The 17,340-nt window shown below is 45.9% G+C and overlaps 2 protein-coding genes across 3 annotated transcripts in view; both read right to left on the bottom strand.

Moving 5' to 3' along the window:
* Nucleotides 1-1,788: 1,788 nt before the first annotated feature.
* LOC149367080 (ubiquitin-conjugating enzyme E2 T-like) lies at nt 1,789-12,310 on the bottom strand. Of its 2 annotated transcripts, none has more exons than XM_089554058.1 (5): nt 10,271-12,310; nt 10,025-10,115; nt 8,788-8,893; nt 4,977-5,075; nt 1,789-3,016 (listed from the first exon to the last, which is right to left on the bottom strand). In XM_089554058.1, the coding sequence occupies exons 1-5, from the start codon at nt 10,383-10,385 to the stop codon at nt 2,939-2,941; spliced, it is 489 nt and encodes a 162-aa protein (XP_089410184.1). In that variant the 5' UTR covers nt 10,386-12,310; the 3' UTR covers nt 1,789-2,938. The 2 variants fall into 2 exon arrangements, with proteins under 2 accessions (XP_089410184.1, XP_089410192.1); XM_089554066.1 differs by having other exon boundaries at nt 10,025-10,094; nt 10,271-10,816.
* A 150-nt stretch (nt 12,311-12,460) lies between these two features.
* The window catches only part of LOC149367079 (PHD finger protein 23-like), a 5,745-nt gene continuing 865 nt past the window's right edge, over nt 12,461-17,340 (bottom strand). The window contains exon 4 of the mRNA XM_089554049.1: nt 12,461-13,415. Within this exon, the coding sequence (XP_089410175.1) occupies nt 13,135-13,415 (281 nt within the window). The 3' untranslated portion in view covers nt 12,461-13,134. The remainder of the gene's footprint in view (nt 13,416-17,340) is intronic.

Here is a 17,340-nt window from a genome sequence, read left to right as displayed (position 1 = left end):
ACAGCGCGCTTAAGGCTTTCGCCTCACCGCACTTTAGGTCAATAAAGTGCCCCCCTCAACTTTTTTACTCACATTTATCAGTTAAGAGAGTATTTGAAAGTGGTGGTCAGCTTGCGATCATGGGGTGGTGGTTGTGCACGCACCAGCCCCATCTGAAGTGAAATTATGCAGCTAGAAACAGCTAAAGCAGCATCATATGTACAAGTGTTTAACTTGAACTGTCCTAGTCAATCGAGGGACTGACTACTGACCAAATGTGTTTATGAGTTTATGGTGGAAATGAAAAGATTGTGCCTTCTACTGTGAGAACTGAGCACTGAAATACTGAAGAAACAAGAATTTATAATCTTACTTCGGCATTCAAATGAGCATAAAAACAAACTGAAGTGTTTTAATGCAGTGCACCATGACACACATCTCAGTCAAGTATCACTTTGTTTTAAATGCAGTGTTTTCTATAGTTCTTCTTTCAGGAGTTTTTTTAAAGTTTGCGCTCTCTCCAGCGTGCTCTTTGATGAAAAGCAATGCACCCTTCACATTGCCAAAGATGTGCTTCTAGCTTCTGTCGTTAGATGGCGCCAGTGTTTTACATTTCCTGGATGGAGGCGGCAGCCACGGTCCATTAAAACTTTCGTTGACGAGATGCACGTCCCAGCGCCATAATAGCTTCGGGTGTGGAAACTGAAATGGATGCTACTCTATTAAAAATGCTTGATTACTGTCTGGGGGGTGAGATTTACATTATTATTTGGTATCATTGTTTCCAGCATACATAAAAACAGATGTATGCGCTTATCGAAATATTCTCGGTAAAAATCGTCTCGTGTTTGTATTACAACCATGTGGAAACGAGCACCTTAGACAGCAAGCTTTCTGTTGCATCAAAAAAAAAAAATTGGGTGCTTAAAATTCAGTGTTCTATCGCTTTACAAGGAGAGCTTAAAAAGAGGCACAGTTGACAAGCTGAACTCGTGTCAATCAGCTAACGAGTGCTAAAAGCAATGATATCCTTTACACTATATATCAAAGAATGTGTGTCTTACTGCAGCCAAACCACATCATAGTGAGCAGGTAAAAAGTGATCAAATAGTTCGGCATAGCTGAAATTTGCAATATATATAAAATTTTGCCAGACACTCGCACAGGAGAACTGCAATTTAGGCAGAGGAGAACGGCACCTCGTAGGGACCTCCTCTGATGTTTCAGAGCCGTTTCCAAGAGATTCTGAAGGCTACAAAAAACAGAGCGCCAAACACCAGTTAGGTTGGCTCTCTCGCACAACACTGCCATCATGCGGCAGTAGCAAGTCAAACACCAGCAAGGGTGGTTCCCGCATTATAGCAACGTCATTGCTTGTTTCCACCACTTCGGTGACAGCCAGCGTGATGGATACCGAAAGGCTACAATCGACTATGCAGCTGGTTCCAGGGTACTTTCAATGGGTGCAAGAGGCGTAAATTCGTGCCAAGTGCCTGACCAAGTTTGAGATAAAGTGCGAACTGTGGTGCGGACGTTTGCCACACCACCACCACCGGTCACTTGCGTAGTGAGGCAAAGCCTGCCACCTAGCAAGCATAGCTTAGGACCTCGGCAATTTGGTATATCCGTTTTACGGAAAATTCTGTTCAATACGTAAATTAAGAACTGCATGTTTTGAAAATATTTAGGAACAGTTCAATATCGCCAATAATTCGTAACATCCATATTAGCCATACTGAGGTTTGGTTGTACATGAGCTGCCAAGTTATAATGCAGCATCATGCAAAGTGCAGAAAAAAAGCGCAAACATACACCATAAGCAGGGCACACAAGTGCTTTAATACCAAGAGATAAAAACATCGGGTCGCTGTTTTCCAAGTACCAGCAGAAAACAGCAACATGATTTTCTGAGCTCCTCACACTAGGCAAGGCTTGCATGGAATAGCACATGTGTTACTGGGATTTGACTGCACAAGGCACTGGAAGATGAAGCTCAATCAAGTTGATCCTCAGCAATTTGCATGTTTCAAAAGGCTTGAGATTGTTTACATTTACAATTTCTAGTCCTCTCATCCAAATGCTTGCGTTATTCAAATACTCCATGAAATTTTGCACGAAATTTCAGGTGTTTTAGCACTGACTTCATAACCCGTTACTCTCAGAAACAACTTTTGCTAGAGTGAATAAACGCTGTATCTGTGACGATTCTTCCAAAGTTGGGTGTCTGATAGGCGCACAAGAATATGACACTAACTTCATAAGTAATGCCTTAATGCTTGCTACAAAGACAAACAGCATAATGGTGTAACACACGATGTAGTGCAAGATGCAAAAAACAAATCCTTATAAACAATGTAATGGACGAACATTCACAGTATCACAGCAAGGTCATTGTTAAGCACGGGTGGAACTTCAGATTCACGGGTATAAATGGGCCTTTTTGTTTTGCTCTCTGGAACTTTAGACTCTGCAACTATTTTGATGCCTTCAATGACTAGTATAGAAAAAAAAAAACTGTGGCTGACACACCGGACAAAAACAAACAAACAAACAAAAACTGGTACATATTCAGATGGTACAACCAGAGCTTTTCCTTCTTAATGCTCAAGTATGCTCTCTAACATTGCACTATCTTCACCTGGATTAAATGTTCACCTGCTTCTTGTAGAATTAGAGCAAGGCAATCCCTACGGCACTAGCAAAAATATAACTAGGCAATAAACACAACAACTGAAAGATTAAGAAAAAAAAAATGTGAACAGTATGCTCAATATGACAGGTGGATGCGAGCTACAGGCCCAAATGTTTCACCTCACACAATAAGGCCTAATGAAAATAACCAGTTATCAGATTCAACCACAGTTAAAGCCTAAAACTGGGAACACGTCCACCATCTCTAAACACACACACACAAAAAAAAGGAAGAATAAAACAAAAGCAGCATCGGCGTGTGGAAGCCTCAGCCCATGGCGTGACGTCGGGTGTGCTCAGCAGCGAGCCGGTTGAACATGTCCCGCTGGTATTTGAACTGGTCAGCCTGGGTGGGGTGGGAGGGTAGTAAAAGAAAGAGGATTACTAGATTTGCAGACGACTATTTCGTGTTTTTAGAGTGTGACAACTTCGAATTCGAGCAGCAGTTCCTTCATGTTTCTTCAGTGTTCTATGAGTGCCTGAAACCCATGATTTTAACGCACGAAGTACCACTTAATGATTCCATCAGGTTTTTAGATCTCACACTTCAGTTCACTTCATCCCATGTATGTTGGGCTTTTGAGCCCCGTGGCCAGAAACCCATCCTGCCATATTCATCAGCCCATTCGAAGCTCGTGAAAAGAGCAATTGCGCATTCAGTTTTTAAGGCGGAAGCCTTTAATGCCTTGTCGTTGTAAGCAGGAGTTGTCGACAGAAATGTCACGCTTTTCAATTGGTCGAAATGGTCGTGACGTCACAGTGCGCGAATTTCAAACGGGGCCAATTGTACTTTGGCTACTAACCATGCAACCAATTAAAGGGATCGTATAGTGATGCTCCAGGTAAGTTTGACCAAGTTTAGTTAATAATTGCTTACTTTAGTCCAATTAACCTAATTAACCTTTCTAGTCAGGCCAGATAATAAATAAAACCGAGTAGGAAATTGGTCGAGTTGGGGAATCAAACCAGGGTCTCCGGAGTGCGAGACAAGCATGCTAAACCACTCAGCCATGCCCGCTCGATGGTTTGGAATGAACAAAGGCGCGTCTAGTGAATACAGTGTCTTCGTTCACTCCCATCTTCCTCCCTTCCCTTACAGCAAGGTTCAGGTGTCCACGAAGATATGCGAGACAGATACATTTTCTTTCCTCAAAAACCATTTTACCGACGAGCAAGGCGTAGAGCTGAATGGGCGATGGCGTTCTGTGGACTCCCTGACAGCGCTGCAAGACGCTATCGCGTTCCACTCTTAGAGGCGAAGCTTAACATTGTAACCACACATCAGCGACACAAGCAGTAACACCGCCCTTAAGGCTTTCGCCTCACCACACTTTAGATCAGCAAAGTGCCCCCTTAATTTTTTGACAGTGTTGCAAAGAAAAGACTTGGTTGACCTCGAAGTGAAATTAAAATTTCAGATTCCTCTGAGAGGTACCAGCTGTAAGCTCATCATAATCAACTTCGTCTTCACAGCAATTGCGGTTGCCTCAGTGCTTCCTTTGCCCTATCTCTTCGACCAAGAGCTGTCGAGAGGTCAGATTATCTGGAACACTTTTCTACCTCGCTGTATGCATCGTTCACGGTCAGACCGTCATGCCTGGTGACCTACACGTGGGCCGTGTTCTGCACTGAGGCGTCTACTATAGTCGAGTGTAACCTACAAAATGAACTCCGGTAAAAGAGAAAGATTTGCTAGGTCCGCCATCACTCGGCATAAATTTCCATAACGCGCATTACGTCAGTGGCATGTTCAAGGTTTACATTCCTGATACCACTTCTCCACAAGTTAATGTAATTCACACATCACTGTCCAAGTTGCATCACTGAGTAATTTTTTACATTTTAACAAATACTTTGGTGGATATGCTGAGTTCACTATCCAGCACGGGCATAAAAATTGTAACTCGGAAGCGCACGCGTAGTAGGGAGGAGCGACTATAACTCAGTGACATTATCAGTGGCACCGGTGACATCATCACTGGATGATCGCACACCTAATTATTGACTAAACATTAACTAATGACACACAACTAATTAATTATTAATCACTAATTATGATTAATTGATGACTAATTACTGGTTAATGACTATGAAATGTACTCAATGACCAAGACATAAGTATGACATACTATGACGCTGACATACTACACTGCCGATGACGTCATCAGTTTGACTGACAGCTACAGTGCGACAGAATTTTGGCCGACAGTATGAGCCATTAAAGGCTTTCGCCTTAACAACCGATGCACATGCCATGTCACCGTCACTACAGTGACATCCACCGGCACACGTACAAATGGGCTCACCAGTTCCGGCACCAGAGGATCGTCGGGGTTGGGCTGTGCGAGCAGGGTCTGCAGTGACATGAGGACCACCTTGAGGTTCAGCGATGGCCGCCAACGACCCTGCGCACGGCAAGGCGGCAACGTACTGCAACAGTTCTCCGTTGGCGTAGTTGTTCACTATTACTTCAGTGAAGGAAAATATCAAAAGCAAATATCTTCGCAACTGGACACGCTTCTGGGCGAGCCAATGTTCGAGATACGGTCAAACCTAAACTTGCTATTGGGACACAGCATGGCTGGACAACTCAGAAACCATGGTTAAAGAATGCAGCGCAAAAAGACAAGGATAAACGAAGAAGTGGACAGGACAGTGCCAGTCCTGTCCACTTCTTCGTTTGTCCTCGTCTTTTCGCGCTGCATTCTTTAACCATGACCAGCACCAGTCCTGTCCACTTCTTCGTTTGTCCTCGTCTTTTCGTGCTGCATTCTTTAACCATGATCACTGACCAACAAGCCCAAACAGCCACTTTAGTTACTCAGAAACGTACAAAGAGACAGTAAAAAACTGGAATAACCTGCATGACAGAAAAGGTATGTTGAAAAGGAATTTAGAAACACTGACAGGCTGGTTTCCGAGCTCACCCCAATTCTCAATGCGATTCTTTCGTTGAAACAGTGAAACTGCAGCCTCTCGGGAAAATTTGCAGGCTCTTGAAAAATCCCCCAAAGGGAATTTCCTTCTCTCCACTCTGCCACCCGTGGCAGGTAGTCCTTGGAGGCTTCAGAGAATACCGGACGCTGGACAGTTTTTCCAAACACAGGGGTTCCAACATTATCACATAAAAAAAAAATTAAGGCAGAGAATACCGGACGCTGGACAGTTTTTCCAAACACAGGGGTTCCAACATTATCACATAAAAAAAAAATTAAGGCAAGCAGAGAGCTAACTGGCCATTAAAATTGGCTGAAAAATTATGGCAGAATCCCACGGCACATCTATTCTCTTCCTGTCACATAATGGAGTGTAGTACGATAAGTTCAGGCCACGATCTGCAAAGACAAACTGCTTGGGTTAGACAGTACCCTGGTTTTCTGGCGCAAAAGACAATGCTGCCAAAGACAGGTAGTAAAGTGGCTTCTGAAGTCCGCCAGTACACGAGACAGTGGTTTCACGCCTTGACGAGAGAACCACAGTGAGATTTTGGGTGAGCTAATGAACCTCTACTCTTCCTCATGTTCATTAGTAAGAGCATGAGGGACAGAGAGCATAGCCACCATATGATACTCGTCATTTTTTAGTCACCTTTTAATCACCTATTATGATAAGCAGGAGATCTCGTACCTCTCCATGTGAGCAAAACATCTGAATGAACTGTTACGTAAGGATGTAAAAAAGAGCCCCCCCCCCCCCCCCCCCCCCCAAAAAAAAAATATACATCTGAACCCACATCTATGTGTGTAGGTTGACTGCAAGTTCTTAAACAAGAAGCCATCCTGGACACTCCAAAGGGTGGAGAAACAAAATTCTTGTTGTATCTTTATTAAAATGATGTGCAAGACATTGGTAAACTCGAATCACCACATGGAGCTTGCCTGTGCCCAGTAAATAACTGAACACTGAATTCTTTCTGCCAAGTAGATTCAGTTTTGGTTTCAGCAGAATGATGGTTATGATGCCATAGGTAGGCTTCAGATCACAATGAGGCATACAGCAACTGCATTGTAATCGCCGCTTTATCGTTTCTATTTGCTCCGGCTCTTACATTAGATTGCCCTGAGAGCCGAGACGACAGAGCAAACAAACAGCTAGTAAACTGCAGATCTCTGCACGCCTCACACGATCTCGAGCATACTTGCAACATCACACTTGAGCATACTTGAGTATGCTTGCGCGGTTTGGGACCCGCATACAAAACTGAATATTGAGGAGCTGGAGCGCGTCCAGAAACGGGCGGCTAGGTTCGTGTCTGCCGATTACAATTTTCAAAAAAGTTCTTCTGGTTTGCGCGAGAAGTTGGGATGGCCGTTACTTGAAAACAGGCGCAAATATTTGAGACTCTCTTTCTTTTATAATGTGCTTAATAATAAAACTGGAATTCCAAAAGAGAAATACATTAATGAACCCAGCTACATTTCCGCCCGCACTGACCACCCACTTAAGGTGCGCGAGTACAATAGCCGTATAAACGTATTCAAATATAGTTTTTTCCCACGAACAGTGCATGACTAGAACTGTCTCCCTTCTCTGGTCGCTACCGCTCCTCCTACATCGTTTCTGGCCGATTTGCAAAGTCACCTGTCAATATAAGTGCAATAATTCTAGTCCGAGTGTATCATGTTGCTTTTTTTGAAATTTTTACAAAGTTGATTATTCCTAAAGCTTTATTCTTTAAGCAGTGCTGTATTTTAAAATGTATGTTTTTTTTTTTTTTGTGTGTGTGTGTGTGTGTTTAGGGTATGTTTGCCTTTCTACAATGGTTTTCTGTATTTTCTCTGTAGACCGCATCATTTGCCTAATTTATTGTGTACTAGATGTTTGTTCTTATTTATGATGTTTCCCCCCTACAATAATGCCCCAGTGAGGGCGCTGTAGGTACTGTGTATAAATATAAATAAATAAAAATAACCACTGTCTGACCGCTGAATCTGAAACCTCATGGCAAAAGAGTCTTGCACGCTATTCCAGGAAAGTTGGCCTCTCTTTATCCCAACCTGCACCTGCAGCAGCCTTGCACAGCATACCAAAGATTTGAAATCAAACTCTGATCAATCTTTAGGCCCTTGAAACTAAGCTCCAAAAATAAAGAACTACCTGCAAGAAGGTGCAGGAAATCATGCTAAGCTGGCTACAAGACAAAACATGAAATAATACAGCAATAGTACAGATGGAACGCCCTCCATCCTTCATGTCTTTTTAGTCTTTCATCTTGTGACCAGTTAGCTCGATTCCTTGCGCCATGACCAACCAACTAGCCCCCATTCTTGCCTCATCAACCTGCAAGAACTATCGGAAATATTAACGGTTAGCAGGTTTTCACATGCCACACCAACATCAACTATGGGGAGCGCTGTAATGGAGGGCTCTGGATTACTTTAAAGTGTTACAGAGGGTGAAGTGCACCAATTTATTCCAGCACTCAAGAGGCGGCCTTCCCTGAAATGGTGCTCTATTAAGCTGGAAAAGGTAAAAGAATTTATGCACGTACCGTACCACCAGTGTGGTACAAGAATGTCGCACTTTCACATCCAATTTGCTTGTCAAAAACTTGGGTCCTTCTAAACCATACTCTTAAAGAAGAAAATATTATAGCATTTAGACTACCTGCTATGGTGTCCACAGTGAGTGTTCTTGCAATTAAATTTTGAGTAATTTCCTCAATCACAGTTTCTGGAGTGCTTGCATTACAACTCAGCTACTATCCCCGGCCACTCCTCAACCAGATGCTGCCACCTGCCATGGTGGGTAGGCTGTGATGTCACAAGGTCTTGTGACCTCTCTCGGCCAATCAGAGTGGACCACCAGGGCAGGCTATGATGATGTCACAAGGTCATGTGACCTCTCACGACCAATCAGGGAATTTCGTGAAAGAGAAGCCGGAAATGTTTTGCTACACGACAACCTAAATGCTGTTGCATTAATAAATGTGTCTTTTGCTGCTGTACACAATGACATAGCCAGAAAGATTCAAAGAATTAACTTTTACTAAGAACAAAAAATTGGACGATGTCCCTTCCTAAAGTGTCAGCACAGCACAAAGTTATGCTCGTTTGTATTAAGTGCATGGCCAAATTAAAGTGCGAGCACAACTCTTAATGCCTGGGCAACACTCACCTTGGGTGGCATCTGGAGTACGTCCAGGCAGATGCGGCCTGTGGAGTCTACATTGGGGTGGTACACCGGAGTCTTGAACACGGCCACGGGGGCCTCAAACGGGTACCTGTGTGATGTGGCCGCCATGAAGAGATTTATTTGGGCTTGCTGGTAAGGCATGATGGTAATCGGAACAGCGCGAAGAAACACGCACGTAGGCTGAGGAATGGACAGTACGAGTGCTGCGTTCAAAAATTGTTTACTTAGGCACACAGCCGCTGGCAGCACTTCTGCGCATGCATTAAGCCATATTCCCTACAAGTGCGCACAGCATGCCCCCAGTACAAATGACCAAGAAAGAACGGTTTAATGAAATTGTAACCTCATGCTTTCTCTCGGGTTCCTGCAGATTATTTCTGCCCTCTCACCTTTATGTATTTAAGATTACAAAATCTCTGATTGTGAAGGATACGGTTTATAGTGCATGTGCACAATTGAATTGTCGCTAGCGTCTGCATGCTTCAGCAAGGAATTATTGAAAGTCAGCACTCATCCTCTCAGTTTACATGGCTCCTCCCCTCTTTATCTGCACCATTTTAATTAGCAACCACCATAAACTGCACTTCCAGCAATCTCTCTGCATAGACACCAAGCTGTTGACACCACGCACCAAAAGGCAGTCCACATAAATGGCCACAAAATCGGTCAAGTGAAGACCCAGGGAAGAAAGTTGCTGTTGTCTGAGAGACTAGGATGCGCTACAGCTACTAAGGCTTCCATAAAATAGCGATCACCAAACTATGACACTTCTAAATCAGAGCATCTAATCTGTAAAGGAAACAATGTAAAACTGAAAATACTGCCCTTATTGGAAAAAGATACTTTGACTAAAACTGAAATGAACTGAAACATTATCTGACGCCAACCGCCGATACCACACTGATACATTGTCACGAATGTTTTCAAAAGCACGCGTAGCTCTAAGGCAAGTTCTATCCTGAGAGCAATAAGTATCCACTGCAACTTTTAAGCACGAAACCGCTCGCTGCTTCTTGTTTTTTTTTTTTTAAGCTTTGCACTTACTCATGGAAATTACTTTGTGCGTGACCTCATAGGCATGATTCTATCAGAGGTCCTGCAAAGCACGCTGAGCATAATTCAAGTGCAAGTTTCCCGGACAAACGCTGACATGAACGCACATTTGCTACAGGTCGTGGATTTACCCCCTCAAAGTTTGAGGCGAGAAGCGACAACGCACCTTTCGGGTATGCGGATGTTCAGCTTGAAGGTTCCCCCTTCGTATGGCGTTCCACTGATCCCAGCGATGGCTGCAAGGATTGAAATCGAAGCTAATATCGGACAGATGTTAGAGAATAGCGTAAACAGAGACGCATGTGCTAACATCAAACGCTAGAAGACGTTACGATACACTTTGGGGCTCCACCGATATCCTACACATTTTGACCGTATTTTCTTAACCTTCAGTTTCACTTAAGACACTTGCCTGCTTCGAAGCTGTCCAACATATCGGCGGCTGGGTTACACACGATCCCAGGCGGCAACTGCGTGTTGAGCATGTCGAGTTCTTTCATGAGACGGGTGTTACGAAGCATCGCCATCGCGTCCCTGAGGGATCTGGTTTGAAAGACTCGCTTTTCTTATCCCCCTACAAACAGCACTTGGTATCAACTCCCGAACACAAGACTACGTTCACTCTCAAGAACGCAAGCCGAAAACATGCGACTCCTGTCAAGCACAACAAAGGTCCCGACGCGTTCTATTCGGAAGTTCGTGGTTCGCGGCTGCACACGGATTATGCGCCCGCGGCTTAAGCGCGATTGGTCAATGCCTCGTGATGCTCGCTGACGTCAGAGAACTGTGCGCATTTAATTTTTGAGTTGTTTTGCTGCCGTCTGGCGCGCGCTTCAAAGCCTTAAGCCTGGTTTGCAACCGACATCTTTGGCTAAGTGCGTCCGCTAGAACATTTCTGTTCATAAACACTATTTATGGTAACCTTTAAGCATATCTGAAGTGTCTTAGGCCTAAAAAAATGACTCGAAACTGCGCTGCTGAGATCAACCAAAAATGGTGTCCGGTAAGTGTGGACGCCTGCGCTTTTTTTTTTCTTTTTGTCGGCGTTCTTCAGTGCCGGAGCCGCACTACGCTCATGAATAACTAAGGACACATGTAAAGCTTAACTGTAACGTTTTCGTAACTTGACGTAAACTATTACAGGCACCTATTAAACTGCGTGGGCTGGGTATTTCAGACTTCTAAGGTTAGGCCTAAGAGATGCACCTTCGTGCATCATTTCGTTCGATGGTTAGGCAAGAGCCTATTACCTTGTTAACGGACGCACCGCACCAGTTCCCACAAACCACCAGCATGCATTGATGCTTCTGCTGCAACCTTCTGCCTCCTGTGGTGTCAGGATGAAGTCTACGGGTCCGGCGGTTTTTAGGCCTCGCGTGTTTTTCGCCCTAGGCCAAAGCTCCACTAGCTTACCTCGTCAAGAGCTGCTATGCAGCACTTGTGCTTCAAATTCGGCGCCGAGCGCAGTCCACTCGCTGGCAACATCTCTAAATGGCCATTAAGGTTGCTCCTCGCCAATACTGCCCATAAGGTGTACCTAATATTCGTTGGCACCTTGGCCACTACCTGTGGTGCTCAGGAAGTTCATGAGCATATAGCTTTAAGCTTCTGCCCTTAGCACACCAATGTTGAAGTATCCTCAGAGTGTACTGCAATTACAATCATGCACTACACAATGCTTGCAAAGGTTTCCTTTCTCTCTCAGTCCCTGGGTAATGGGCGACCAGAGTGATGCAAACCTCAGGTGTAACGAGACAGGCTTGCCTACACACAGCAGGTTCAGAGTGCCTGCTTCTGGCACCATATGCAACGTTATATGTGCTAATATGTGCATTCGACTGGGGTTTCACTTCCCAATCAGCAAAGAGACTAGGCGGAATTTCGAAAAACACACTGATGTGGTTTCTCTTTCCTGGTCTCCACACTCAAATTTACCAGAATCAATCCGAGGTGCAAGAGTCCATGACCTTGTCCCATAAGTTACACATGCTGCCACTGACCGCCATGCTTCCAAGACATCTCTATACGCTTTGCACTGCTTGCTTTACCTTCAGCAAATGGAAAGATGGCAGCACAATGGGCTGATGACGATGAAAGATTTCGTTTGGCCATACTATTCCTTCCCACATTTCCAATCTGCAGTGCTCGTCTTAGAGTGCTAAGCTATTCAATGAAAAAGCTTGTAAGCAACCATGTACAGTGTGCTCTCTCAGTGACGTGAAGGTGCTATGGCTGATTTTGCACAAAGCAAGAAGCCTGAAGAGAGATCCTGAAAAGAGATTCCCACTAACATGCCTGATTGCTTGCAGTGCACCAAAGGAAAGGGGACAATGACATGCAGTCATACATGTAGTATTTCTACTACGATGCAGTGAAATGCATGAAATGGAGAATGTGGTTGCAGTATGTGCAGCCTAAGCTTGCAGCACGCTGGTAACGGACACCGCACTTGAAAACTGTCAAGATTCCTGGTGTGCCCATGTTCTGCCACCTTACTGTGCTAAACATACTGAAAACCACATCCTCCACTGTTTGTACAGTGAAAGAGCGCTGGAATAAGAGGTGTAAAGGCAGACAAGTGGGTCAAACAAACAGAACCGAGCATACAACAGGGTGTCACAGCACACCGGAGCTTTTATAGCTTTTTTATAAAGTAAAAAAAACAAAACAAAGCTTCTAGCGCGACCTTTGCACCAGTATTTAGGAACAAGCGGCTAACAAGCTAACTAGAATTATTGCCCTGCTGGTGCCTGCCAGTCTGCTGGTCTTAAAACCGCCAGCAGCTGCATGTAGCTCAGCTTGAGTCACACCCTTGGAGGGCATGTCTGTTTGGAGGCACAGCCTATAAAAAGGCAGAGTCCATAAATACACATCTGCAAAAACTTTGAAGCTTGCAAAAAATGGTTGCCTCTTGGCAGCTGAGCTGCTTGAAACAAAAACCGGGTGGTAGTTGTTAGCCCGAGCGGGTGCATCCACTCAAACCCGAGGTAGTGCACCCCTCCCCGACCGAGACGGTTCAGATAAGTCGGTGGTGTGCCAAACAGCCAAGCTCTTTTTATCTCAGCTTCTCCACGCACACACACACACACACGCACCCCCACCCCACAGAGAGGCCTGCCCTTGGGGGCAGGGGAGGAACGCACCCCGAGACACACCGCGAGTCTGTACAACGGCTGCGCCGTGGGGGCCCAGGGACTAGAGTGTCGGCGCGCGTGTCCTCCCGCACAGTCGAGAGTCTGGCGCACCGCCACGCACACCGTGGTAGTCACACCGGCGTCACGTCGAGGGCCGTCGCCTCTGTGGGGGCGTCGTCCCGCCGGCCCGTATTCGTTGCGAGCGCCGCGTTGTGTGCTTGGCCTCGCGGCAGCGCTGGCAGGTGAACTCATCGGGAATGTTGTTGCGCCGAATCTTGGCACAGGACAGGTGGATCCAGGTGAGGCACTCGGAGCACTCAATCATGGGCCGCCCCGCGAAGGGCTTCAGGCAGAAGCAGGTGATGAGGTCGTGCGAGTCGTCGTCCGCCAACGTCGTCTGCACGTCGGACAGGGGGCCCCCTCCTGCGCCAGACCAGAGAGAGAAGGGGGATGCGGATTGCACCGAGACGTCGCACTGTTTGACCTCCCACTTCGGCTCGTCAACCCCGGTGGCAGCGGCAGGCAGAGTGACACTCATTTCATCGGCAATATACAGGTAACCAAAGTTAAAGAGGACGTTTTCTGCGAGTAGCTCATCAGCTGGTAGAGTGACACCAAGAGATGGCTGTGTAAAAAGGACGGTTGACCCACAGCCTGTCAGACTGTTGCACCTATGCACCCTTACGGACCTTTCAGGTCATGGTCACTCACCATTGATAGCTGCATGACCTACACGTTGCTCAAAGATGTCTCTGCATGTTTCTTTTTAAAGCAAATGAAGCACACAGACAGCACTGGCTAACAGTGGATGTGATTACCATTCGGGCTTCACCAAAGGTGTTGAGGGGTGCAAGTCAGCCAGGTGTGATGCAAGAAGCGCATTTCACAGCATAGCAAGCGACATTCTGACAGTGGCAGCTGGAGGCAAGCTTAGTATTTGTTTACATGTGGCTTCTATGTATGTGATTCTTGTGAACAAGCACTGTTTCTGAATAACATGTGTTGTTTCCTTTGCTCTGCCTGAGCACCACCGCTTGAGTGCTCTATTCAAGCTTGCAGTGCTCTCTACAGTTATGCGGTTTGGTGTTGTTATTGCCATCGTCCATACTGCATAAAAAACCTAAGTCCAGGCTGAACTGTGAACAATGTGCCTAAACCGCTGTTGTGTACCGAATGAACTCTTGCTAGCAGAATGTACCATGTCGTGCGGTATGTGTGTCAGTGGTGCACCTGATTGTGAAATGCGTGGCAATACGAATCAGCACACTGGCAGTGTGGGTTGTAATCAAGATGGGAGCTAGGTTTAAACCTTGTGTTACACATTGTGCACGCAGTTCTTCACCATTCTTGCCTACAATAGATATTAAACTTCCTCATTCTACAAACTTAACAAACTATTATAAACTACTATTGTCAGGCCTCTTGTCTTACCAAAAACGATGCAGATGATGTGACATGTTTTCAAGAAGGCAAAGACTTCAGTGTTAGACGCGTACAAGAAAAACCCACAGTGCAATTAAATGTCACAGTTCCTTGCTACTCCGTGCTGACAGACAGCAACGTTAAATGCTCGCGACTAACATGCCATAGCTGGGCAACAAGACATTCAGTAGTAGAGGGCTCTGGGTTAATATCAATTGATCACTTAAAGCAGTACAGGCACCTAATTTTGGTGGCACGTATTTTTTCTCTACAATGATGCGGAAGACACTACAATGCATCAATCACCATGTGGCATTCACTTGTGACCGCTATATAATTCAGAATCGAATTTTTTTTTTTGTCATGCTGTTTAGGTTTCAACAACTGAATGATGGCTGTGACATCAAAGTGTGGTTATATGTCACGTGAGGTTATATGTCACAAATGATGATTGTGACGTCAAAGAGCGGTTGTAGGTCATGTGAGGCGTGAAAAAACTGCACTATAATCGGTGCTTCTACATTTGTTGTCATTCCGGCTCTTGACGAAGGCTGGCTCCAGCACTATAGTGAATTAAAACTGTGAAAGAGCGATTATATCGCAATTTTTCCATGCCTCACATGACCTACAACCGCTCTTTGACGTCACAATCATCATTCGGCTGTTGAAAACAAACCCGAAACAGCATGAGAAAGAAATTCAATCATATATTATTCAGCGGTCGTACGAGAATACCACATGGTGATTCATGTACAATAATATCTTACGCATCATTACAAAGAAGAAAACGCGCACCCAAAAGTTAGGTGTCTATACTCCTTTAAGAGTGCACTGAAATCTCAGTGCAAAGGCATGTATTCAGTGTCTGTCAATATGCAATCGCTGTAGCTAGAGGGATCAAACCTACAGAGTTGTACTCAGTGGCAGTATACTACAGCCACTCAGTCGCGCACCATGGATATTGAGAAAATAGGGTAAACTGCTGTTGTTAGTCCACCCAATCCATTGTGATCCACATGATGTGGCTAGAATGAATAGCTGCAGTAGCAGTCTGGAAAACATTTGCCCTAGGAACCTAAATGTGGAAAGCTTGCAGTGCAACTTGCACAATGAAAAGAAACCAACACTGTCAAATAGCGCATCAGATAACTGGAGAAAATTTTTACAGGAAAGCTGCGAAAGAGGATGAGGTCATGAAAACTGCTGCAAATAAAGCACAGAGAAGGCCCGGCAATCGAATGACAACGCGGAGGCAATAGTACAAACAAGTCAGAAGTTCACCTTCACCTTGCGCCAAACAGAAGGGTTAGGTGCAGTAGCAATGTCGTTACATGCCTTCCGACCACAGTCACCTCTACAGGGGGGTGTTTAGAGCTTATCGCTGAGGGCGAGTTACCAAAGGTTCTGGACATGGTAGTGCTGCACCAGAAAGACGCACGCCTTTTCCAGAATTAAGTTGCCAGGAGGCAAACATGGGTACAGTGAACATGTGAGGTCGAAGTGAGAGTTGGGCATTGTAGTGGAAGGCACAGAGAACATCTAAATTGTGCCCCTGGATAGCATAGCCGCGAGGGAAGTACGTCATCGGTCCCTCCACATCACGCAAACTAATGACAGAGGGCTTGCTCCCACCAATGGCAGCTAGGTTTTGCTACGATGCCCCAAGCCTTCTCTGGCATTGCACAAGCGAGTGCTGTCCTCCCCACTAACAAAACAATCCAATGGTAGACACTGGACGTGCAGCGCACACCAAGGCACAGAGTTGCACTGTTAAGGTGTCACTCACATTGGGCAGCATTGGATTAATTCACACAACAGCAGAGGGTCCCTGACGTACAACAAGATATCAGCACAGAGTTGCAGTCTAGCATTTAGAAGCAGCTGTAGTAGCGAGTTCTTGCCTCGAGCAAAGCCTACAGCCCACTGAGTGTCACGTCCAGCAGTACATGCTAAGAGGCTCACACCAGCCATGCTTTCTAGTTCAGAATGACGTCCTCAACTGACAGGATGTGCACAGCCGATATCTCGCGTCCAGGGACAATAACCGCGAGTCTCCACACGTACTCTACACCAGCCACTGAAGGACACAGCATAGCCCCCTGCCACCCTTGTTCAGGAACCGTTCCATTCAGAAATCGCAGGCACAATCTGGTTGTCAGAGAACACAGTTGCGATTCACAGCATCTGCTCGACCGAGGGAAGCTTCTGCGAGCATTTTTTTTTCTTTTTTCAACCGTGGATGCGACTGGAAACTCCTACTCCCGAAACAAAGCCTCGACTGAACCATGGGTTCTAAAACGCTTCACGACAGAGTGCCACTTCTGGGCGATCCGGATTGGCGTTTCACAGCTAAAAGAATGTTGATTGGGACCTATTTTACACCGTAACGCTGTTCTTTTGGCTGACCGGGGTTCCACACCACCTCCGGTGAAAGCTTCGAACAACCAAGCGAGGCCCGAGCTGAGCTGATGTGTGGTGGTTTTATTCACCACTGCGTCCCCGCAGCCGGTGATTACTACCGCTGTAGCGTGAGCTAGCTACCGATTTTTCACACAGGTGTAGTTGGAAAGAGATTTGCTCCGCGGTTCGGCACCAGTCGAGCTGAGTCCGCTATCCGACGCCTAGGCGTCCAGCGCTTACGTCGAAAGAACGTCGGCGACCGAACCCTGCCGTAGCCAACCGCGCTAACTCCTGATCGAAAGACACGATGCAGCAATCAGCGAGTCTCGTTAACGTGAAACCGCATCCGCCATTAAAACTTCTCAAGCCGAGGGCGCCCGAACACGAGTATCGGGTTCTATAGCGCCCCGAGAGATGACACTTAGGACACGCGGGGCAGAAACGTCGGAGGCTCGAGTTCGATCACCAGACATTCGACGCAGAACTCGCGGGCCCCGCAAGCCTGGGCGATGGAACGTCTGACCAA

The sequence above is a fragment of the Amblyomma mixtum genome, chromosome 1 (assembly GCF_055824585.1).
Source record: "Amblyomma mixtum isolate Tamu chromosome 1, ASM5582458v1, whole genome shotgun sequence".
Lineage (NCBI taxonomy): Eukaryota > Metazoa > Arthropoda > Arachnida > Ixodida > Ixodidae > Amblyomma > Amblyomma mixtum.
Note: the sequence above shows the minus strand (reverse complement) of the source record. Positions and strands in the feature narration are given on the sequence as shown.

Excerpts from the sequence above, each read along its gene's own strand:
- LOC149367080 (XM_089554058.1), bottom strand. The coding sequence starts at position 10,385 with ATGGCGATGCTTCGTAACACCCGTCTCATGAAAGAACTCGACATGCTC. Across the intron at positions 8,894-10,024 it reads AACATCCGCATACCCGAAAG|GTACCCGTTTGAGGCCCCCG; the intron begins GTGCGTTGTCGC and ends CACATCACACAG. Across the intron at positions 3,017-4,976 it reads ATCCTCTGGTGCCGGAACTG|GCTGACCAGTTCAAATACCA; the intron begins GTGAGCCCATTT and ends CACCCCACCCAG.